We start from the raw sequence: 24695 nt of genomic DNA, 5'->3' as shown, positions 1-24695 counted from the left end.
TTTTTCACGTTCCGTTTGTTGTTTTTTGTTATTTCATGTATCGTCATTTGTTATATTAAAAACATGAGTAACCAACACACTGCATTTCGGTCCGACTCTCTTTCGACAAACGAAGAACGCCGTTACAGAATCACCCACCACACACGGACCGAGCAGCGTGTTAACAGGCAGCTGGAGCAGCGAAGGGAGGACGTTATGGACAGCAGAGGATTGGAGTATACGACGTGGGAAGAAATAGACAGGTGGGCGGCCGACCCAGAGAGAGTGCCGGAGCCCGCCTGGGATTCGCTGGAGCAGTGCGAAGAGGGCTATAGGAGAATGGAGTCGAAAAGAGTGACACGGCGGCGCAGAGCGAAACCAGAAAATCAGCCCCAAAAAATTATTGGGGGGGGCTCAGAGGGAGAGTGGCTGAGTCAGGAGACAGACCTGAGCCAACTCTCCCTGTTTATCGTGAGGAGCCAATGAGGAGACCAGAACCGGTGTTGGAGGTGAGCGAAGCAGAGACTGTGAAGGAGTTAATGGGGAAATTGGAGGAGAGAGTAATGCCTTACTTGTTGCTAGTTTGGTGCTTTAGGTATAAGATTCGTCCGACGGAGCGTGTCGGGGATTTAATGGCACCTGGGTCAGCGCTCCATACTAGTCCTGAGGTGTGTGTTAGTAGGCTGGTGAAAAATGTGCCAGCCTCACGCACTAGGCCTCCTGTGTACCTACCTAGCCTTGCACGTCCTGTGCCAGTCCTGCTCTCAGGCTCTCCAGTACACCTTCACGGTCCAGTCCATCCTGTGCCACCTTCACACACCAGTCCTCTGATGGTAGCTCCCCGCACCAGGCTTCCTGTGCGTGTCCTCGATCCAGTACCACCAGTTCCAGTACCACGCACCAGGCCTTCAGTGCGCCTCGCCTGTTCAGCGCAGCCAGCGCTTTCTCCCTCTCCTGCGCTGTCGGAGTCTCCCGCCTGTTCAGCATTTCTAGAGCCTTCCTCCTCTACAGCGCTGCCGGAGCCTCCTGCCTGTTCGGAGCAGCCTGAGCTGCCAGTCTGCATGGAGCAGCTAGAGCTGCCAGTCTGCATGGAGCAGCTAGAGCTGCCAGTCTGCATGGGGCAGCCAGAGCTGTCAGTCTAGCTTGGAGCAGCCAGAGTTGCCAGTCTGCATGGAGTAGCCAGTCTGCATGGAGTTGCCAGTCTGCATGGAGTTGCCAGTCTGCATGGGGTTGCCAGTCTGCATGGAGCAGCTAGAGCTGCCAGTCTGCATGGAGCAGCCAGAGCTGCCAGTCTGCATGGAGCAGCTAGAGCTGCCAGTCTGCATGGGGCAGCCAGAGCTGTCAGTCTGCTTGGAGCAGCCAGAGCTGCCAGTCTGCATGGAGCTGCCAGTCTGCATGGAGCAGCTAGAGCTGCCAGTCTGCATGGAGCAGCCAGAGCTGCCAGTCTGCATGGAGCAGCTAGAGCTGCCAGTCTGCATGGGGCAGCCAGAGCTGTCAGTCTGCTTGGAGCAGCCAGAGTTGCCAGTCTGCATGGAGTTGCCAGTCTGCATGGAGCTGCCAGTCTGCAAGGAGCTGCCAAAGCTGTTAGTCTGCATGGAGCAGCCAGAGCCGCCAGTCAGCATGGAGCAGCCAGAGCCGCCAGTCAGCATGGAGCAGCCAGAGCCGCCAGTCAGCATGAAGCAGCCAGAGCCGTCAGTCAGCCAGACTCTTCCAGATCTGCCAGTCAGCCAGACTCTTCCAGATCTGCCAGTCAGCCAGACTCTTCCAGACCTGCCAGTCAGCCAGACTCTTCCAGATCTGCCAGTCAGCCAGACTCTTCCAGATCTGCCAGTCAGCCAGACTCTTCCAGATCTGCCAGTCAGCCAGACTCTTCCAGACCTGCCAGTCAGCCAGACTCTTCCAGACCTGCCAGTCAGCCAGACTCTTCCAGATCTGCCAGTCAGCCAGACTCTTCCAGATCTGCCAGTCAGCCAGACTCTTCCAGATCTGCCAGTCAGCCAGATTCTTCCAGATCTGCCAGTCAGCCAGACTCTTCCAGATCTGCCAGTCAGCCAGACTCTTCCAGATCTGCCAGTCAGCCAGACTCTTCCAGATCTGCCAGTCAGCCAGACTCTTCCAGATCTGCCATTCAACCAGACTCTTCCAGATTTGCCAGTCAGCCAGACTCTTCCAGATCTGCCAGTCAGCCAGACTCTTCCAGATCTGCCAGTCAGCCAGACTCTTCCAGATCTGCCAGTCAGCCAGACTCTTCCAGATCTGCCAGTCAACCAGACTCTTCCAGATCTGCCAGTCAACCAGACTCTTCCAGATCCGCCAGTCAGCCAGACTCTTCCAGATCTGCCAGTCAGCCAGACTCTTCCAGATCTGCCAGTCAGCCAGACTCTTCCAGATCTGCCATTCAACCAGACTCTTCCAGATTTGCCAGTCAGCCAGACTCTTCCAGATCTGCCAGTCAGCCAGACTCTTCCAGATCTGCCAGTCAGCCAGACTCTTCCAGATCTGCCAGTCAGCCAGACTCTTCCAGATCTGCTATTCAGCCAGACTCTTCCAGATCTGCCAGTCAACCAGACTCTTCCAGATCTGCCAGTCAACCAGACTCTTCCAGATCCGCCAGTCAGCCAGGATCCGCCAGTCAGCCAGGATCTGCCAGATCTGCTAGTCAGCCAGGATCCGCCAGTCGGCCAGGATCTGCCAGTCAGCCAGGATCCGCCAGTCAGCCAGGATCTGCCAGATCTGCTAGTCAGCCAGGATCCGCCAGTCGGCCAGGATCCGCCAGTCAGCCAGGATCCACCAGTCAGCCAGGATCCGCCAGTCAGCCAGGATCTGCCAGATCTGATAGTCAGCCAGGATCCGCCAGTCAACCAGGATCTGCCGGATTCAACTGCCTGGCTGGGCTTCATCTCAGTACTGGGCTTCTTCTCAGTACTGGGCTTCCTCTCAGTACTGGGCTTCCTCTCAGTACTGGGCTGCCCCTCAGTCCCGAGTTGCCCCTCAGTCCCGAGCTGCCTCAGTCCCGAGCTGCCCCTCAGTCACGAGCTGCTCCTCAGTTCAGTGGGGTTCTGGGTGAGGACTATTCGGCCATGGTCGGCGGCGAGGGTGGATCATCCCAGGACGCGAAGGGGAGGAACTATGACATTTATGGAGTGGGGTCCACGTCCCGAGCCGGAACCGCCACCATGGACAGATGCCCACCCGGACCCTCCCTATGGTTTTGAGGTGCGTTCGGGAGTCCGCACCTTAGGGGGGGGGGGGGTTCTGTCACGCCTTGGTCTTAGTATTTTGTGTTTTAGTTAATTAGTTGGTCAGGCCAGGGTGTGACATGGGTTTATTGTTTGTTGTAATTCTTAGTGGGTTTTTTTAGTTATTGGGATTGTGGCTGATTAGGGGTGTGTGTTGCATAGGTTTGGCTGCCTGAGGCGGTTCTCAATCAGAGTCAGGTGATTCTCGTTGTCTCTGATTGGGAACCGTATTTAGGTAGCCTGGGTTTCACTTTGTATTTCGTGGGTGATTGTTCCTGTCTCTGTGTTAGTGTTCACCAGACAGGCTGTATAGGTTTTTCACGTTCCGTTTGTTGTTTTTGTTATTTCATGTATCGTCATTTGTTATATTAAAAACATGAGTAACCAACACGCTGCATTTCGGTCCGACTCTCTTTCGACAAACGAAGATCGCCGTTACATTATTCAAATGTATGATTTAGCAGAATGATTATTTCATGTTGTTAGTTTGCCTTGAACTTGATTTGGGTTCGTTAAGACTGTTGCTATGGAAATGACATTGTCACTTTTGTTGTGTTGGCAGTACACAAAGTGTTGCTCTCGAGTGCTACTCAGAAACAAACACTTCAAGACGACTGATACAGTTTCATTTCGTTTTGTTTAGTAGGATATCACAGTAGAGATGATGAAAATGCAAAGACAGAATATCACAGAATCAGAATTTTTTAACAACAACGTCAAGATCTCATTTGTTACTTTTGTATCACAGCGTCAGCATATAGCCCTAACTATAGATACATTCATGCATCAAGATAATGATCAATACAGTTAAAATCGGGCTATTTCACAATTGAACAAAGAGTGTAATCGATAATTATGGCTGCATAGAAATATGAGGTGATTAAGCAGCTATTAAAGCAGCTATAACATGGTTCTGTTAGTTCAGCTTCAGCTCCCGATACTAAAATCACATCCAGGTATAACATGCTTGCTATAGACTAACCATTTCGTCATAAAATATATCTAAGTTCAATATTCGCTACTATGTTTATTGAGCTCTGGTATGGCATGCCAGTACTTAGTTAGTTACTGAGGTAAATAATGTTTAATAATTGGCTCTACTCCAACATGGCAACTGCTCACTCGGCACAGACACCATTTCAATGTCTAGTTTTGATTTACATTTGGTTGAGTTGTCAACTAACGTGAAATAAACACAATCACACGTCATTGGATTTATGTTCAAAATTGGGTGAAAAAAAGACAGAATTCCCTTACGTTGATGACGTTTGCAAATCTAACCAGTTTTCACGTTGATTCAACGTCATCGCATTACATATTTTTGTTGAAATGACATTGAAACATAATTGATTAAACCAGTTTGTGCCCAGAGGCAGGCGACTGGCAGTAAACTCAAAGGGCACCTGTGAGCAGTGCTCTGCCATGACAGGCAAAGCTTGGGCATCATGCTGGCAACTGGCAACATTCACAGATGGACTGGCCACCCCTCATAGCCTGGTTCCTCTCTAGGTTTCTTCCTAGGTTTTGGCCTTTCTAGGGAGTTTTTCCTAGCCAATGTGCTTCTACACCTTCATTACTTGATGTTTTAGGCTGGGTTTCTGTACAGCACCTTTACAGCACTTTGAGATATCAGCTGATGTACGAAGGGCTATATAAATACATTTGATTTGATTTGATTGATCAGGCATTAGTAGTCTGCTTTAAGTCTCTGCTAATCAGGCCTCTGAGAGAGAGGATCTCTTAATGTGCTACATTCATTACACTCAGACAGACATAGTAAATTATCTCTGTCTTTCTGTCTCTGTCTGTACTGCACACTAATTAATATGACTCTCTCCGGCTGGCACTGCTTGAAGTTGAGTGCCTCTCGCAAAGGGCCTTTTTCTCTGGAAATGAAGCCACATTGAGACCAGAACACACTGTGGAGTCTGAGACCCATCATGCTTGTGGCCTCTCTCCAATAGACACATAGTCAACTATGGAGTTATTTAATGAAAGGCTTTCCAATCTTGATGTGCCTGAGAAATGATGATCAGCTGCAGTTACTAGCTAAGTCTCTCTGAGACAGTGAAAGGCGCACGGAATGCTCTCAACAAACTGGCACCTCGTTTAACACCAGACAGGAGAAAACCCAGAGATAAAGACTCCGCCCCTTATTGAACAAAGCAGTTGCTTTCCCTCGCTGGTGAATCCTGCAAATTAGCATGTGTTGTCAGTGATGTTTATCCATATTGTTAAGCTAAAGCAATGGATGGAGCTATGTTGTACGGGCAGTGATCTTAACCCTCCTCTCAGTCTCTCTCTCTCTCGATGGATCTGGTGGAGGTGGTGTTCATGGGGATGTCCTTGCTGCTCTTCCTTGGGCCCTGGGTCGACTTCACCACATCACCATTAACACTCTCTTCATTCTTGCGGAAGCAGTAGACCCCGTAGAGGCGGAACTTCAAGTCAGGGAAGCCCAGGTGGCGGACCCCCGGTTGGGGCCCGCCGCAGCGGGTACGTGGGTTGACGATGGGGTAACGGATGCTTGCGTCCTCCAGCCAGCCAGCTTCACAGCGGTCCAGCAGCTGGATCTTCCAGGCAGCGTAGAGCTGGCCCGTCTTGGCCACCACGGAGCCATCACGAACGCACGCCTTCACTGCTTCAGAATAATTCACCTTCTTAAAGCGCTTCAGGAAATACACCTTACCTGGAGGAGAGAGGGGGGAGAGACGTTTGTGTGTGTGTGTGTGTGTGTGTGTGTGTGTGTGTGTGTGTGTGTGTGTGTGTGTGTGTGTGTGTGTGTGTGTGTGTGTGTGTGTGTGTGTGTGTGTGTGTGTGTGTGTGTGTGTGTGAGAGAGAGAGAGAGAGAGAGAGAGAGAGAGAGAGGGAGGGAGGGGGTGAAAAAGATACATTTTCAGGGGTGTTTAGGGAAAGAAAGAGAGAAGGAGAGAGAACCACATGAGATAACAGCAGCAGATACCCTTAGGGGAGAGATTATGAGTTCTCATAGACCAGAACAGTTTGATCCCTTGCCTGCAGAATGGGTTCCGAATCTCAAAAACCAACATCCGTTTGGGCAGCCGCTCAAAATCAAGCAGCATGCAGCGGCGGTTGACAGTGCTCAAATTACTGTAAAATACTTACATTCTAATTTCATCTTGCTCTGGGAAGACTTCTCGCCAGAAGCATTTACAGTTATGAGATCATGATTGTAGAAAGTGTTAAATCTGAAATGAAGCCGAGTTAAGTTTTTACAGAGAGGAATGAACAAGCTAACCTAGAAAACATAGGGTCATTTTCTACCACAGAACGGCTGACAGCAGCCTTGTTTCCGTTTATTTATGTGGCTGCTGCCTGTTAGGGAGTAATATTGTCTTATAATTCCCCAAGGGATACTGGGTAAATCTCTTCCAGCTGGTCAGTGCAACAGTATCACCCACCATCGCTCCTGAAGATAGCCCACATTTCAGGCCAGACTCTCTGTTGACTGTAATTAACTCACTGGGGAGGCAATGAAGAGACTGTTAGGTCTCCACTATGAAGTACCAGGTTAAAGTTCAACTATGGCTAGTGTGTTGTTCTCTTCTCTAGCTCAGATAGCCATTTTTGCCAAGAGCTGAACTATTTTGCTTTAATGTTCAACAAAGAATATCATTAGATGCTGTGACCCTCTTAAGAGGGCAGAATCAAAACAGGGACTGACTCAAATCTGATGTCCTCGGGCTTAGGGGATCACGGTGCAGAGATCAGAGACATGCCCCTCTTCCCCCTGAGGACTCTCTGGCTGCATCGCAATACACCTCGCCTAGTCTCCTTACCAGTGGCGACCCATCATTCAGGAGACGTGGGGCAGAGACCCACATTTTTAGCAACATTGAAAAAAATATATAATAATTCCCAAAAATTGGGGGGAGTTAATACGTGTTACATATTAGTTTACAAACAACGTTTAAAAAAAACTTGGGTCTCTTTCTAGAGCTACGATCAACAAGATCATGATTCGACCTTGTTTTTTTCCGAGTTCCCAGTTGTCTTGAAAGCACCATAAATCCAGAGAATGCCAGACTTTGATGACACATTTTGCCCACGAAGGACCGCCGTGCCACCTTCCTGTTCAAGTGAGTACAGCACAACAAGGTGAGTCCAAAAATGTATTGTATGTTGCTGCATAAATGATGTAATATGCCAGGGAGATATGTATACTGTAGCCAATAAAGTAATAGTGTATGTTGTGTAGTAAGCTGTTAGTAGCCCATGTGCCTCACCCTAATAATTTGATATATTTACCCCTCTTAATTTCGCCTACTGTTCTGACTTGGTGGTGCACATGTAACCTATAACCTGTTTTAGAGAAATGTAATCGAATGTTGTAAGAGCTTTCATTGTCTGCTTATATGCCCCCTTTATTTACAGTGCCTTGCGAAAGTATTCGGCCCCCTTGAACTTTGCGACCTTTTGCCACATTTCAGGCTTCAAACATAAAGATATAAAACTGTATTTTTTTGTGAAGAATCAACAACAAGTGGGACACAATCATGAAGTGGAACGACAACTTTTTTAACAAATCAAAAACTGAAAAATTGGGCGTGCAAAATTATTCAGCCCCTTTACTTTCAGTGCAGCAAACTCTCTCCAGAAGTTCAGTGAGGATCTCTGAATGATCCAATGTTGACCTAAATGACTAATGATAATAAATACAATCCACCTGTGTGTAATCAAGTCTCCGTATAAATGCACCTGTACTATGATAGTCTCAGAGGTCCGTTAAAAGCGCAGAGAGCATCATGAAGAACAAGGAACACACCAGGCAGGTCCAAGATACTGTTGTGAAGAAGTTTAAAGCCGGATTTGGATACAAAAAGATTTCCCAAGCTTTAAACATCCCAAGGAGCACTGTGCAAGCGATAATATTGAAATGGAAGGAGTATCAAACCACTGCAAATCTACCAAGACCTGGCCGTCCCTCTAAACTTTCAGCTGATACAAAGAGAAGACTGATCAGAGATGCAGCCAAGAGGCCCATGATCACTCTGGATGAACTGCAGAGATCTACAGCTGAGGTGGGAGACTCTGTCCATAGGACAACAATCAGTCGTATATTGCACAAATCTGGCCTTTATGGAAGAGTGGCAAAAAGAAAGCCATTTCTGAAAGATATCCATAAAAAGTGTCGTTTAAAGTTTGCCACAAGCCACCTGGGAGACACACCAAACATGTGGAAGAAGGTGCTCTGGTCAGATGAAACCAAAATTGAACTTTTGGCAACAATGCAAAACGTTATGTTTGGCGTAAAAGCAACACAGCTCATCACCCTGAACACACCAAAACCACTGTCAAACATGGTGGTGGCAGCATCATGGTTTGGGCCTGCTTTTCTTCAGCAGGGACAGGGAAGATGGTTAAAATTGATGGGAAGATGGATGGAGCCAAATACAGGACCATTCTGGAAGAAAACCTGATGGAGTCTGCAAAAGACCTGAGACTGGGACAGAGATTTGTCTTCCAACAAGACAATGATCCAAAACATAAAGCAAAATCTACAATGGAATGGTTCAAAAATAAACATATCCAGGTGTTAGAATGGCCAAGTCAAAGTCCAGACCTGAATCCAATCGAGAATCTGTGGAAAGAACTGAAAACTGCTGTTCACAAATGCTCTCCATCCAACCTCACTGAGCTCGAGCTGTTTTGCAAGGAGGAATGGGAAAAAATTTCAGTCTCTCGATGTGCAAAACTGATGCATGCTTCATCCACACAGACCTGAAAACACTGTATAGTCAGAGCAAAGGCAATATGGTAGAAAGATATCTGGGAAATCTACACGTCACCTATCAATGTTCACATATCTCATCTGTTCAAGGAAAGAAAGCCCACACATCCCCACACTCACCATTGAGGTTGGAGGTGAAACAGAAGGCATCATAGCGCTCATCCTCTTTGTGTCTGTAGCCGTAGTTGCGTACCCCTGCGGCGGTGTCCTTGCGGCCACACTGGTCCCGGGGGTGGGAGATGGGGTACTGGACGGAGCCGTCCTCCAGCCAGCCAGCGTTGCACCAGTCCAGTCCTTCCAGCCAGGCCTTGTGGAGCTGGGCATGGGAGGCCAGGATGGCATCCTGCTCCTTACACACGTCCTCAGCCTGGTGGTAGTTGAGCTTGTAGCGCCCCACACGTGGATAGTAGGGGAACACCACACCTGGAGGAAAGAGAGAGAGAGAGATACTGAACTAGGAGTACAAGCTAACATTTGGATTTATTTAAAGATGGTCATAACATGGATTATTTATCTATTTTATTTTGAATTTCTGGACCCCTTTAGGTATAAAAATATGTATTATTTGATAGAATATTGAATTTGCCCTTTACTACTATAGCCCATAGAAACACATTGAATAACACATTCATAAACGCAAAAAAGACATAGGGAATTAGGTTTTGAAGTGTCTGTCCTATATCTAGGAGATATAGGATATATTTTAGATTTTAGATTTGGATGCTACAGACTTTTTGTGAGAAAACTCAATTTCGAGATGTCTCATGGTCTGAAAAACACTGGTGTAGCTCGGCTACCTTCCACCGTAGATGCAGAAAGCCGACATACACTACCGTTCAAATGTTTGGGGTCACTTAGAAATGTCCTTGTTTTTGAAAGAAAACAGCAGAAAGAAAAGGCAGATTTGATAGAATATCTACGTAGGCGTACAGAGGCCCATTATCAGCAACAATCGCTCCTGTGTTCCAATGGCACTTTGTGTTAGCTAATCCAAATATATCATTTTCAAAGGCTAATTGATCATTAGAAAACCCTCTTGTAATTGTGTTAGAGCAGCTGAAAACTGTTTTTTAGTTTTCAAGAAGCAATAAATCTGGCCATCTTTAGACCAGTTGAGTATCTGCAGCCTCAGTGTTTGTGGGTTCGATTACAGCTTCAAGATGGCCAGAAACAAAGAACTTTCTTCTGAAACTCGTCAGTCTATTCTTCTTCTGAGAAATTAAAGCTATTCCATGCGAGAAATTGCTAAAAAACTGAAGATCTCGTACAACACTATTTACTACTCCCTTCACAGAACTGCGCAAACTGGCTCTAACCAGAAAAGAGAGGTGGGAGGCCCTGGTGCACAACTGAGCAAGAGGACAAGTACATTAGGATTCACAAGTCCTCAACTGGCAGCTTCATTAAATAGTACCCACAAAACACCAGTCTCAACGTCAACAGTGAAGAGGCGACTCCATGATGCTGGCCTTCTAGGCAGAGTTGCAAAGAAAAAGCCATATCTCAGACTGCCCAATAAAAATAAAAGATTAAGATGGGCAAAAGAACACAGACACTGGACAGAGGAAGATTTGGAAAAGGTGTTATGGATAGACAAATCAAAGTTTGAGGTGTTCGGATCACAAAGAAGAAAATTTGTGAGACTCAGAAAAAATGAAAAGATGCTGGAGTGCTTGACACCATCTGTCAAGCATGGTGGAGGCAATGTGATGGTCTGGGGGTGCTTTGGTGGTGGTAAAGTGGGAGATTTATACAGGGTAAAAGGGATCTCAAAGAAGGCTATTGTCACTCGCTGACCTTAGAGAGCCTTTTTACTTCTCTATTTGGTTAGGTCAGGGTGTGATTTGGGTGGGCATTCTAGTTTGTCTATTTCTTTGTTGGCCGGATATGGTTCCCAATCAGAGGCAGCTGTCTATCCTTGTCTCTGATTTGGGATCATACTTAGGCAGCACTTTTTCCCACCTTCAGTTGTGGGATCTTGTTTGTGTGTAGTTGCTTTCTGCACTGCATATAGCTTTACGGTCGTTTTGCATTTTGTTGTTTTTTGGTGTCATTTAAAATCAAACTATAATGTTCGCCTACCACGCTGCACCTTGGTCTCCTTCTAACAATGAACGTAACAGCTATCACTCCATTTTGCAACGCCATGCCATACCCTGTGGACTGTGTATAATTGGAGCCAATTTCTTCCTACAACAGGACAATGACCCAAAGCACAGCTCCAAACTATGCAATAACTATTTAGGGAAGAAGCAGTCAGCTGGTATTTTGTCTATAATGGAGTGGCCAGCACAGTCACCGGATCTCAACCCTACTGAGCTGTTGTGAAAGCAGCTTGACCGTATGGTACGTAGTGCCCATCAAGACAATCCAACTTGCATGGGGTGAAATCTCTTCAGATTAGCTCAACAACTGATTACCTCAAATATAATTTCAAAGGTCCACAAGGCTGTAATTGCTGCAAATGGAGGATTCTTTGATGAAAGCAAAGTTTGAAGGACACAATTTATAACCTTGCCAACGTCTTGACTATATATTCTATTCATTTTGCTTCTCATTTCGTGTATGTTTTCATGGAAAACAAGGACATTTCTAAGTGACCCCAAACTTTTGAACGGTAGTGTAGGTGGATTCGGTGGATTGAGACGCATGTCTCTAGCTTAAACTGATGGATTTTGATTTTGATATATTACTTACCTTGAAGGATGGGTGCATCAATAGTAGAGGTCGACCGATTTATCGGAATGGCTGATTAATTAGGGCCGATTTCATAAAAATCGGTAATCTGCATTTTTGGATACCGATTATGGCCGATTACATTGAACTCCACGAGGAGACTGCGTGGCAGGCGGACTACCTGTTATGCGAGTTCAGCAAGGAACCAATGTAAGTTGCTAGCTAGCATTAAACTTATATTATAAAAAACAATCAATCTTAACATAATCACTAGTTAACTACACATGGTTGATGATATTACTAGTTTATCTAGCTTGTCCTGCGTTGCATATAATCGATGCAGTGCCTGTTAATTTATCATCGAATCACAGCCTACTTCGTAAACGGGTTATTTAACAAGCGCATTCGCGAAAAAAGCACTCTCGTTGCACCAATGTGTACCTAACCATAAACATCAATGCCTTTATTAAAATCAATACACAAGTATATATTTTTAAACCTGCATGTTTAGTTAATATTGCCTGCTAACATGAATTTCTTTTAACTAGGGAAATTGTCACTTCTCTTGTGTTCTGTGCAAGCAGAGTCTCAGGGTATATGCAGCAGTTTGGGCCGCCTGGCTCGTTGCGAACTGTGTGAAGGTAATTTCTTCCTAACAAAGACAGTAAATCATTTGCCAGAATTGTTCATAATTATGACATAGCAATATTTACTCTTAGGGATGCCACCCGTTAGATAAAATACGGAGCGGTTCCATATTTCACTGAAAGAATAAACGTTAATTTATAGTTTCCAGATTTGACCATATTAATGACCTAAGGCTCGTATTTCTGTGTGTTATTATATTATAATTAAGTCTCTCATTTGATATTTGATAGAGCAGTCTGACTGAGCGGTGGTAGGCAGCAGCAGGCTCGTAAACATTCATTCAAACAGCACTTTCCTGCATTTGCCAGCAGCTCTTTTCTGTGCTTCAAGCATTGAGCTGTTTATGACTTAAAGCCTATCAACTCCCGAGATTAGGCTGGCAATAGTATAGTGCCTATTAGAACATCCAATAGTCAAAGGTATATGAAATACAAATGGTATGGAGAGAAATAGTCCTATAATTCCTATAATAACTACAACCTAAAACTTCTTACCTGGGAATATTGAAAACTCATGTTAAAAGGAACCACCAGCTTTCATATGTTCTCATGTTCTGAGCAAAGAACTTAAATGTTAGCTTTTTTACATGGCAAATATTGCATTTTTACTTCCTTCTCCAACACTTTGTTTTTGCATTATTTAAACCTAATTGAACATGTTTCATTATTTATTTGAGACTAAATTGAAGTTAAAATAAAAGTGTTCATTCAGTATTGTTGTAATTGTCATTATTACAAATATATATATATATATATATTTACTGTCCCTAATCAATAGACTCTTAAGAATGAACATTACATGGGAATATATAATGTTTAGAATGAGTATGTGTGTGTGTGCTAAGGTGCGGAGAATCAGAGCAGGTGGTCAGTCCAGTGTAGATAGAAACTGTCTCTGAGCCTGTTGGTAAGGAAGTGAGCAGCTCATGGCTGGGGTGTTCGGAAACCTGGTAAATAATGCTATGTAACTGTATGTCTAGAATTAGAACAATATTTAACATTCTAAAAGTTGGACCAACTCTCTAAATACATGGCTCTGAACCCATCTAACCCTTCAACCTTAACCTCTGACCTTCAAGATCGAGGTTGACGAATCCCGTATCGTCCTCCATGTCGTTGGTAACCTCACACTCGTAGCGTCCGTAGTCCTCCAAGGTGACGTTGTGGATGATGACCGAGGCGTCCCCCGGTCCGTTTTTCTCCAGGGACACACGACCCCGATACGACCCGAACAACCTCTGCTGGAGGCCCAGTGCGACGAACACATCCTCAAACACCAGCGCGTCCGTCACCTTGGTCCACTTGATGCGGATGCGGTTGGGGTCGGAGCTCTCAGGTTCGTGGTGGTAGCGGCAGGGCAGGGTGATGGAGCCTCCCCGGTGGGTGATCACTTTACCGGGGGCGGTCTGAACGATCACTGCCCCGGTGTCATCCTCTGGACGCAGAGAGGGAATAGAGGAACAGGAATGGTCAGGACAAGCAAAGGTTGTGGGGGACTTACAGTATGTTTATCAATGATCTGTTGCATCAATACTTTACTTTTAAAAGGAGGATTTCATCATAGTGTGATGATCTACAATATATAGGGAGATTATTACTGTTAAAGTTATGGGAACCAACCAAACTTTAGTTTGAAGGTCATGATGGTGAAAGTGTATATAATTAGATAGCTTGTTGTTTCCTCATTGAGGGCCAATGGGCTGAAGAGACGTGTCACCTGAGAGACGTGTGTTTCATCATCAGCACCAGGTCCCAGCATGCCTTGTTCTGTGTCACTGGCACTGCCTATTACATCATAGTTCTTTTGAGGCCAGCTGAATCCCCAAGGCCTAAGCTGTGTTTCTTTCCAGAAAGTGTTTGACTCCCCACATCTACACCCGTGTTCACTCCACTTCACAAATCTAATAGGACTGGAAATCAATATGACGAGTATGGGGAGCTATAACTTACACCTACCCAGTTGTCTCAGATTTGTGAGGGTTGGTGAATGAGAGCAGTGGGTTGGAGACAACTTTATTTGAAATGGAATGTACAAGCAGCTCTGGTTTGCGTCATTGGCAGCCAGGCCGTCTCCTAGGCTTTGTGACAGTGCTCTTCTCTGAGGGTTTCTGAGCAACACAGCTGACTGATTCTCATTCTAAGAGTCTGCTTATTGTGAACAGATCACAAAGCCTACAATTAGCCATGACAGCTGGTTATAATGACTGTGAGCTGGGAACTCTGCACTCTGAAAGTTTTGTAACCGACCACTGAGCTTTGAGACCTGTTTACAGAATACATTCAAACATAAATCTAGGTTGGGATTTCAGGCGTGAATAGAGATGTATCCAGGTGGAGGAATACAGTTTATAACAACATTATAATTAAGGACAGGTGATGATAACAAGGTGATATTGTAGCTGGTTGCCAGTACAGCATCAGCAAGTTTCCAATCAGGCTGAACACAGCTTCTTCGCAGCGTTGATAGAGACTGTTCTAAGTGTCAAAATCAACAACATCTGCTTGACTATGAAGTGGATGGAATTTAGCAACATTTTACTGATAATATGACTCCTACCTCATTCTACATGCAACACAAACTCAAGTTTCTACAGTTGACTGCCAATAATCCTGGAGGAGAGATAAAGTTTGGCGACTCACTTATTTTGAAACCCAGACAGCTGCTCTTTTATTCTCCCCATGGAATGTATAAAAAAACATTCTCATTACAATGATGCAACATGTGTGGGATGGGGATAGAGAGAAGGAGAGATCTTACCGAGTACATGAACAACTTTCCTCCTTCCCTTCTCGGCATCGGTAGAGAGGGAGGTCGCATAGAGGCCAAAGATTAGGACCAAGCAGGTCACTGTCCCCAAGGACAGGGGCTGTGAGGAGAGCTGCAAGGGAGGCAGGGAAGGACCAATCAGTGAAGATCCAGTTATTGAGTATCCACTGGTGCTGCTAGCCATTCCTAAGCTCTAATATGACTAGCCTATAAACAAATCAAATGAAAGTTTATTGGTTACATACACAGTTGACCAATGTTAGAGCAGGTGCAGGGAAATGCTTACGTTACTGGCGCCTAACAATGGAGTATAAATGTCAATCAAGAAATGTCGGAACGAAACTCATTAACAACCCGAATAGCAATGTAACAGTAATCCAAATGAAATCTATACATACATCGGATGAATTCACACAAGATACGGTGCCTTCGGAAAGTAGTCAGACCCCTTGACTTTTTCCACGTTTTGTTACGTTACAGCCTCACTCTAAAATGGATTCAATTAAACAAATTCCTGAGCAATTTACACACAATACCCCATAATGACAAAGTGAAAACAGACCCTTTGCTGTGAGACTCGAAATTGATCTCAGGTGCATCCTGTTTCCATAGATCATCCTTGAGATGTTTCACCAACTGTGGTAAATTCAATTGATTGAACATGATTTGGAAAGGCACACACCTGTCTATATAAGGTCCCACAGTTGACAGTGCATGTCAGAGCTAAAAAACCAAGCCATGAGGTCGAAGGAATTGTCTGTAGAGGTCCAAGACAGGATTGTGTCCAGGCTGAGATCTGGAGAAGAGTACTAAAAAATGTGCTGCAGCATTGAAGATCCCCAAGAACACAATGGCCTCCAGGCGGTGTCAGAGGAAGGCCCTAAAAATTGTCAAAGACCCCAGTTACCACAGTCATAGACTGTTCTCTCTACTAATGCATGGCAAGTGGTACCGGAGTGCCAAGTCTAGGACAAAAGGGTTTCTCAAAAGTTTTTACCCCCAAGCCATAAGACTCCTGAACAGGTAATCAAATGGCTACCCGGACTATTTGCATTGTGTGCCTCCCCCCAACCGCTCTTTTACGCTGATGCTACTCTCTGTTTATCATTTATGCATAGTCACTTTAACTATACATTCATGTACATAGTACCTCAATTGGCCCGACCAACCAGTGCTCCCGCACATTGGCTAACCAGGCTATCTGCATTGTGTCCCGCCACCCACCACCTGCCAACCCCTCTTTTATGCTACTGCTACTCTCTGTTCATCATGTATAGTCACTTTAACCATATCTACATGTACATACTACCTCAATCAGCCTGACTAACCGGTGTCTGTATGTAGCCTCGCTACTTTTATAGCCTTGCTACTGTACATAGCCTGTCTTTTAACTGTTGTTTTATTTTGTCACATCCTGACCATAGAGAGTCCTTATTTTCTATGGTGGAGTAGGTCAAGGCGTGACTGGGGGGTTTTCTAGTTATTATTTTCTATGTGGGGTTCTAGTTTAGTTTTTCTACGTTGGTATTTGGTATGATTCCCAATTAGAGGCAGCTGGCTATCGTTGTCTCTAATTGGGGATATTTAAGTAGCATTTTTTCCACCTGTGTTTTATGGGATATTGTTTTGAGTTAGTGCACATAGCATCTCTGTAGTCACGGTTTGTTGTTAGTTTATTGTTTATTTGTTTTTGTCTTTGTTAAATTTCACTTTATTCATTAAATTATGTGTAACTCAACATCCACTGCGCCTTGGTCCGATATTCATTCTAACAAACGTGACGTATTTCTTTACTTACCTATTGTTCACCCAATACCTTTTTTGCACTATTGGTTAGAGTCTCTAAGTAAGCATTTCACTGTAAGGTCTACTACACCTGTTGTATTCGGCGCACGTGACAAACTTTGATTTAATTCTTAAATAGAAGATGTTCGGAACCACCAACAATCTTCCTAGAGCTGGCCGCCCAGCCAATCATGACAGCCCGCTTGGAGTTTTGCCAAAAGGCACCTAAAGACTCTCAGACCAAAAGAAAGATTCTCTGGTCTGATGAAACCAAGATTCAACTCTTTGGCCTGATTGCCAAGTTTCATGTCTGGAGAAAACCTGGCACCATCCCTATGGTGAAGCATGGTGGTGGCAGCATGCTGTGGGGATGTTTTTCAGTGGCAGGGACTGGGAGACAAGTCAGGATTGAGGCAAAGATGAAGGGAGCAAATTATAGAGAGATCCTTGATGAAAACCTGCTCCAGAGCGCTCAGGACCTCAGACTGTGGTGAAGGTTCACCATCCAACAGGACAATGGCCCTAAGCACAGTGGAGTGGCTTCAGGACAAGTCTCTGAATGTCCTTGTGTGGCCCAGCCAGAGCCTAAACTTGAACCCGATCAAACATCTCTGGAGAGACCTGAAAATAGCTGTGCAGCAACACACCCCATCCAACCTGACAGAGCTTGAGAGGATCTGCAGAGAAGAATGGGAGAAACTCCCCAAATACAGGTGTGCCAAGCTTGTAGCGTCATACCCAAGAAGACTCAAGGCTGTAATTGCTGCCAAAGGTGCTTCAACAAAGTACTCAGTAAAATGTCTGAATACTTATGTATACGTAATATTTCAGTTTTTTATTTTTAATAAATTCGCAACAATTTCTAAATCATTATGGATTATTGTGTGTAGATTGATGAGGGGGGAAACTATTTAATACAATTTTGAATACGGCTGTAACGTAACAAAATGTGGAAAAAGTCCAATCAAATCAAGTCAAGGGGTCTGAATACTGTGGGGGAATAATCAGAATTAGTTGGGTAACATAGATAAGATGTTTTGTTTTTCATTATATGCTTGTGAGTTACTTCTCATCAGAATGTCTATTTTTGGATAATACTGTTGGCCGGTTGCAGTTATCTGTTCTCTGTCGTGGGGTAAGTTACTTGGGCCGCAGAGAGGGGAGGGGTCAAGATTATCTTCATATGTAAACATATATTTTAAACCAATTATCTCTTGGCTCCACAATGTCTGTGTGCCAGTCACTGTGTCTCTGTGATCTTGTCCAGGAGGGGTGTATCTGATATATGCCTGTTGATATTGGTTTTGTTTTATAGGTCCTGAGAGCGAGATAAGAACATAGTTTAGGAGACAAAGCTGAACGATAATTTATAGCCAATGCTGTCTGGCTATGTGTGTCTTTGCTATAAAGGATCTCAGTTGCAATGTGTAAGGACTCTCAGAGAATTCATTGATAGACACTGAATTGATCTGAGAGTCACAGGGTTGTGATGGAGCTCATATAATTAAAGATGGACTTTATGATAACTCTGACTTGTGTGTGGTTTGCTCATGATTTGGTAAATACAGGAAATTTCCACTACAATACTTTCCAAAGGCACTGTATACTAAAAATGATATGTACAGCAGTACATTAGAGTGAGTTATGTCATTATTTCAGTATATAAATAAGTACTGTATAAAAAAAGTGTATGTAAGTAAAATGCAATGTACATTAGTAGAAATATTAGAATACACTATACACAGTAAAAAACAACAACATGACTGTCACGAATATTACTGAAGGTGACTCCCCTTCTTGTTCGGGTGGAGCTCGGCGGTCGTCGTCGCCGGTCTACTAGCTATCCCGATCCGTTGTTCTGTGTTCCTTTGGTTTTGTCTGATTGGTATCACCTGTTTCTTGTTTGGTTGTTAGGGTAGGGTTATATATAGTTTGTTCAGCCCGCTTCTGTTTCGTGCGGGCTTGTTCGTCTGTTCTATGTTTGAGTGTATTTTGTTTGTATTTTGGGTTTCGCGCTGTCCGTTAATATTTCTGATCATTTGTTTTCCTACTTTTGTTCATGTTATTTTTCTGGGACATTAAAAGCGTGTTTTTTCCCACATCTTTTGCTCTCTGCGCCTGACTCCACACCTCCTCACTCATTTGTCGTAACAATGACAGTCTAAAATATTTACAGCTATGGATGACAGCATTCAAGTATTTAAGAGTAGTGGTTGCTGCATTCCAATAAACGATATCGCCATAGTCAAGAACTGGTAGGGAAATTGACCGTACAATCTGCATCCTACTGTTTAGGGAGAGGCATGATCTATTTCTACACTGAACAAAAATATAAATGGAACAAGATTCTACTGAGTTAGTGTTCATAATCAGTCAATTGAAGTAAATGCATTAGGCCCTAATCTATGGATTTCACATGACTGGTAATATAGATATACATCTTTTGGTCACAGATACCTTTAAAAAAAGTAGGGGCGTGGATCAGAAAACCAGTCGGTACACGTTGTCGTACATGTCAATCCAGTGCATCCCAAACATGCTCAATTGGTGGTGACATGTCTGGTGAGTATGCAGGCCATGGAAGAACTGGGACATTTTCTGCTTCCAGGAATTGTGTACAGAGCCATGCAACATGGGGCCATGCATTATCATGCTGAAACATTAGGTGATGTCGGAAGATGAATGGCACAACAATGGGCCTCAGGATCTCGTCACGATGTCTCTGTGCATTCAAATTGCCATCAATAAAATGCAATTGTGTTCATTGTCCGTAGCTTAAGCCTGCCCATTGAATAGACCCACCACAACGGGATACTGTTCACATCATTGACAATAGCAAACCGCCAGTTGGATTTATTGCTGATGTACATTCTTTAACATTAAATTCTCTGGCAACAGCTCAGGTGGACAATCCTGCAGTCAGCATGCCATTTGCACGCTCCCTCAAAACTTGAGACATCTGTAGAGTTGTGTTGTGTGACAAAACTGCCCCTTTTAGAGTGGCCTTTATTGTCCCCAGTACAAGGTGCACCTGTGTAATGATCATGCTGTCTAATCAGCTTCTTGATATGCCACACTTGTCCACTAGGTAGCCTAGCGTTTAGAGTGTTGGACTAGTAACCGAAAGGTTGCAAGATTGAATCCCTGAGCTGACAAGGTAAAAATCTGTCGTTCTACTGTTCCTAGGCCATCATTGAAAATAAGAATTTGTTCTTAACTGACTTGCCTAGTTAAATAAAGGTCAAAACATTTTTTGGGGGGGGCAAAGCAGAATGTGCACAACATTTTACAGAAATAATATTTTTGTGCATATGGAACATTTCAGAGATCGTTTATTTCAGCTCATGAAACATGTTGCTTTTATATTTTTGTTCAGTGTAAATATGTGTACATTAATAGACAGTATGTGAATAGAAAAGGTGTGTACAGCAGTAGTTATATAGGATGAGTCATGACTAGAATACAGTTGAAGTCGGAAGTTAACATAAACCTTAGCCAAATACATTTAAACTCAATTTTTCACAATTCCTGACAATTAATCCATGGTACAATTCCCTGTTTTAGCTCAGTTAGCTCAGTCACCACTTTATTTTAAGAATGTGAAATGTCAGTATAATAGTAAAGAAAATGATTTATTTCAGTTTTAATTTCTTTCATCACATTCCCAGTGGGTCAGAAGTTTATATACACTCAATTAATTTTATCAGACAAGAAGACATTTCTCCACCAAGTACAATATTTGTCTCTAGTTTCTAGTCTTAGGGTTAGGCGTCCCGCCAGCGGGACCTCTGTCGACAACATCCGGTAAAATTGGAGGACCGCAATTCAAATAAATAATCATACATTATGGATACTTATTAAACAATTAGGTACATATAAGTGTCTTATATCGGTTAAAAGCTTGCATTCTTGTTAATCTAACTGTATTGTCCGATTTACTTTTATTTGATTGTATGAGGAAGGCGCCTCACATCAAAATATTTTTCAAACAGCACAGGTTTCATAAATTCACAAATAGCAATTAAATCTTCACTTACTTTTTGAAAATCTTCCTCTGATTTGCAATCCAAAGGCTCCCAGCTACAACATTTAGTGTCGTTTTGTTAGATAAAATCCTTCTTTATATCCCAAAAAGTACATTTACATGTACAGTTGGCGCCAATAATTTGAATAATCCTAAAAAATACACCTAAACTTTGTTTCAACAAGTCAAAATACATTTCTATTTATTCCTCAGGTACCCTAAAATGTAATTAAACTATACTATTTCTTAAGGAAAGAAGTATGTTCAATAGGAAAGCAAATTTAGCGGAGTCGTACACTCAAACACGGATTTCCAAACTGGTGTTGTCATACTAAAACTCATATTTCTTCTTCATTATTCAAGTTACAAGCCTGAAACCTTGAACAAAGACTGTTGACATCTAGTGGGAGCCATAGGAATTGCAATCTGGGAGCTGGAATTGCATATGCCCCTATGCTTTCCATTGTAAGAGCATGGGCTCTCAAAAAAAACTATTCTGTTTGTTTTTTTCTTTGGATTGTCTCCTACCATATCAATTGTCATATAGTCTCATACATTATTTTAACATTTCTACAAACTTCAACGTGTTTTCTATCCAATGGTACCAATTGTATGCATATCCTAGCTTATGGGCCTAAGTAACAGGCAGTTGACTGGGCACGTCAGTCAGGCGGATATTGAGAAAAAAGGACACTAGCATGAAGAAGGTACAGGGTAGAGTACCGGGTGGTAGCCGGCTAGTGACAGTGTCTAAGGTTCAGGGCGGATGCCGGCTAGGGATGACTGTTTAACAGTCTGATGACCTGGATATAGAAGTTGTTTATCAGTCTCTCGGCCCCAGCTTTGATGCACCTGTACCGTCTCCGCCTTCTAGATGGTAGCGGTGTGAACAGGCCGTGGCTGTCGTTGATGATCTTCTTGGCCTTTCTGTGATACTGGGTGCTCTAGGTGTCCTGGAGGGCAGGCAGTGTGCCCCCAATGATGAGTTGGGCTGATCGCACCATCCTCTGGAGAGCCCTGCAGTTGCGGGCTGTGAAGTTTCCATACCAGGCGATCATACAGCCCGACAGAATGCTGTCAATGGTACATCTGTAGAAGTTTGTGAGGGTCTTAGGGTTGAAGATGAATTTCTTCAGCCTCCTGGGGCGCTGTTGCGCCTTCTCCACCACGCTGTCGTGTGTTAAGGGAGTCAAGGGACCATTTCAGGTCCTAAGTAATGTGCACGCCGAGGAACTTGAAGCTTTTGACCATCTCCACTGCGGCCCCGTTGATGTGGATGATGGCTGTGCTCTATCTGCTGTCTCCTGTAGTCCACCATCGGCTTCTTTGTTTTGTTGACATTGAGGGTGAAGTTATTTTCCTTATGTAATAGGATAGACTTTACACCCATCACCCTCACCTGGGCGCGAACCAGGGACGCTCTGCACACTTCAACAGTCACCCTTGAAGTGTCGTTACCCATCGCTCCACAAAAGCTGCGGCCCTTGCAGAGCAAGGGGAACCACTACTTCAAGGTCTCAGAGCAAGTGACGTCACCGACTGAAACGGCACTAGCGCGCACCACCGCTAACTAGCTAGCCATTTCACATCGGCTACACTTATACCACTCTGCATGTTGCATGATGTTTAGCAATGTGTGGCTCAGTTGTGTGTGGCTCAGTTGGTTGTGCATTGTGCTTGTAACACCAGGATTGTGGGATTGATTCCCATGGGGGAACAGTACAAAAATGTATACACTCACTACTGCAGGTCACTCTGGATAAGAGTGTATTTTAAATGTCATTACTATGACATCAGCTGCTACATCATGCAGTGGCAGGAGAGTGCAGTTTGTCATGTGATAGCAACGAGGGAAAGGGGCCTGTAATGTTTGCTCCCTTGGCACCAGACTATGTTAGAATTCCATGGGAAAGGGTGAGGCACTGTAGCTGCTCAATAAAGTTCTTCAAAAATGGTATCACACAGGAGGGGTGTATGTTGGATTAAAGTGCAACTGTAGTCTACACCTGTATGGAGACAACCCACTAAGCACAGATGTCAGTTTAACATTTAGTTTTGATTTACGTTTGGTTGCGTTGTTAACTAACGTGAGTGAATTCAACCAATATGTCACCCTGTAATTGGATTTAGGTTAAAAGTTGATTGAAAAAAAATACGAAATTATCTTATATGACTTTAATGAAATCCAATCCGTTTTCCATGTTGATTCAACATATATTTTCTAGGGTTGAAATGACGTGGAAAATAAAAATAAGGTTTTGTCCAGTGGGAATGTCAGAGCCCCGCCCCCATATGTTTAGATAAAATATATATATATATATATAACACTAATAGCATTCATGTAATAAAGGGTTGTTATTGCAGCAAGTTCCTTTAGACACCCCTGCAATATTATACATTTTAATTGCCTATAATAGGAACATGGACATATGCTGCTGACCACATTGTAAACAAATAACCTGACCACAATCCTTGATCCTCTCATAATCTGCAATGTACTGCACTAGGCTACTGTAGCACATCTTTAAGGTTATGCTACAGAAATCTTCCATGCAGTAAGAAAAAAGACTGCATGATGTCCAGACACAGAGCCAACCCATCCCGCCACATTAGAGGACTTACCATTATATCTTCAAGAATACTGTCTGTCTGAAGTTAGATAGACCGTATGTCGTTTGTTCCAGTTGGGCTGTTATTGATATGGTGCAGTACTTGACTCATAGCCCTCTATCCTGCAGTTAGCCTGCCGTGTCCTGTCGTATTGCTGTTTGATTTTGGCAGTGCAAGGGAACTGCTTACTCTGTGCAGGACTGGGCTAGTTGGGCTGTTCCGCAGTTCACACATTTTCAGCACAATGTGAATCACTATAAGAGCGCACCAGAATGTGTAAATCAGCGAAAGTAACAGGGAACAACTGAACTGCTATATTGTTGCATTTTCTGTTAGTGCATGATGATACGTTGTGCCAGTAGGAAGGCTAAAATGTTTCAGTAGAAGCAGTAACGTTAAACCTCATTAAACTAATAACGTTAGTATCAATGCTTGCTGTCCACGAAAGAAAACATTGTGCATGTTGTAATGTAGCTAGGCTAAATGTAGTCTAATGTTAATAGCATATTCAACCGTACACTAAACACAAGACACACTCATTTCAGAGTGTGGATTTGTGTGCACGTAGTTATTATAGCCTATAGCCTATAATTTGCAGCAGTACAAGTAGGCTACGAAACACTGAATGCTGGTCGGGCGTAAAATACACTATATACTATATATATTTAACCGGAGCTATACAAGCGCACTGGGGAATTAGCTCAAATGGTAGAGCGCTCGCTTAGCATGCGAGAGGTAGCGGGATCGATGCCCGCATTCTCCAATGTTTTTTTTTATTGGCCTATATGTTTCAAGAGAGCATTTTAGAAAGGAGGACATAAATATACTGTTACGATGGTGCTCCTGTTAACTATAAAAGCATTTTGAGAATAAGAACGACATTTCTGGAGTCAGGATCATCCCAAATTACATTATAGGAATTGCTTTTGATTGTCATGTAACATTTTACTTCTGGCAGGTGTCTGTTGGAGACAATATAGAGTCCAGTTTAAATAATCTGACCAGCATGGCCTCTGTCCTCTTCATACCTACTAATATTGATACAGACCCAGCAAAGTGTGAATTGCTATGTTGCAGTGTTCAGTCTGTCTCTCTCTCTCTCTCTCTCTCTCTCTCTCTCTCTCTCTCTCTCTCTCTCTCTCTCTCTCTCTCTCTCAACCATCAAGGTAAAGGCAGACCGCAAGTCTCCTGGGGTCTCAGGCTGCAGAGCTGAGCA

At 43.8% G+C, this 24695-nt stretch overlaps 1 protein-coding gene and 1 non-coding gene across 2 annotated transcripts; one reads left to right on the top strand and one right to left on the bottom strand.

Annotated features, from left to right (window-relative positions):
- Nucleotides 1-3898: 3898 nt before the first annotated feature.
- On the bottom strand, nucleotides 3899-23661 carry LOC135512737 (hyaluronan and proteoglycan link protein 4-like). Its single transcript, XM_064935065.1, has 5 exons — nucleotides 23492-23661; nucleotides 15052-15172; nucleotides 13366-13728; nucleotides 9091-9393; nucleotides 3899-5907 (listed from the first exon to the last, which is right to left on the bottom strand). The coding sequence occupies exons 1-5, from the start codon at nucleotides 23492-23494 to the stop codon at nucleotides 5510-5512; spliced, it is 1188 nt and encodes a 395-aa protein (XP_064791137.1). The 5' UTR covers nucleotides 23495-23661; the 3' UTR covers nucleotides 3899-5509.
- A 508-nt stretch (nucleotides 23662-24169) lies between these two features.
- Nucleotides 24170-24242, top strand: trnaa-agc (transfer RNA alanine (anticodon AGC)). The gene has a single exon. It is a non-coding gene; the product is annotated as a tRNA-Ala (tRNA).
- Nucleotides 24243-24695: the final 453 nt, after the last annotated feature.

Source organism: Oncorhynchus masou, chromosome 24 (genome assembly GCF_036934945.1).
Source record: "Oncorhynchus masou masou isolate Uvic2021 chromosome 24, UVic_Omas_1.1, whole genome shotgun sequence".
Classification (NCBI taxonomy): domain Eukaryota; kingdom Metazoa; phylum Chordata; class Actinopteri; order Salmoniformes; family Salmonidae; genus Oncorhynchus; species Oncorhynchus masou.
Note: the sequence above shows the minus strand (reverse complement) of the source record. Positions and strands in the feature narration are given on the sequence as shown.

Bases quoted from the DNA above. Each gene is read 5' to 3' on its own strand.
- LOC135512737 (XM_064935065.1), bottom strand. The intron at 13,729-15,051 runs GTAAGATCTCTC...CTCTGCGTCCAG, and splicing joins GAAAGTTGTTCATGTACTCG to AGGATGACACCGGGGCAGTG. The intron at 9,394-13,365 runs GTCAGAGGTTAA...TCTTTCCTCCAG, and splicing joins CGTCAACCTCGATCTTGAAG to GTGTGGTGTTCCCCTACTAT.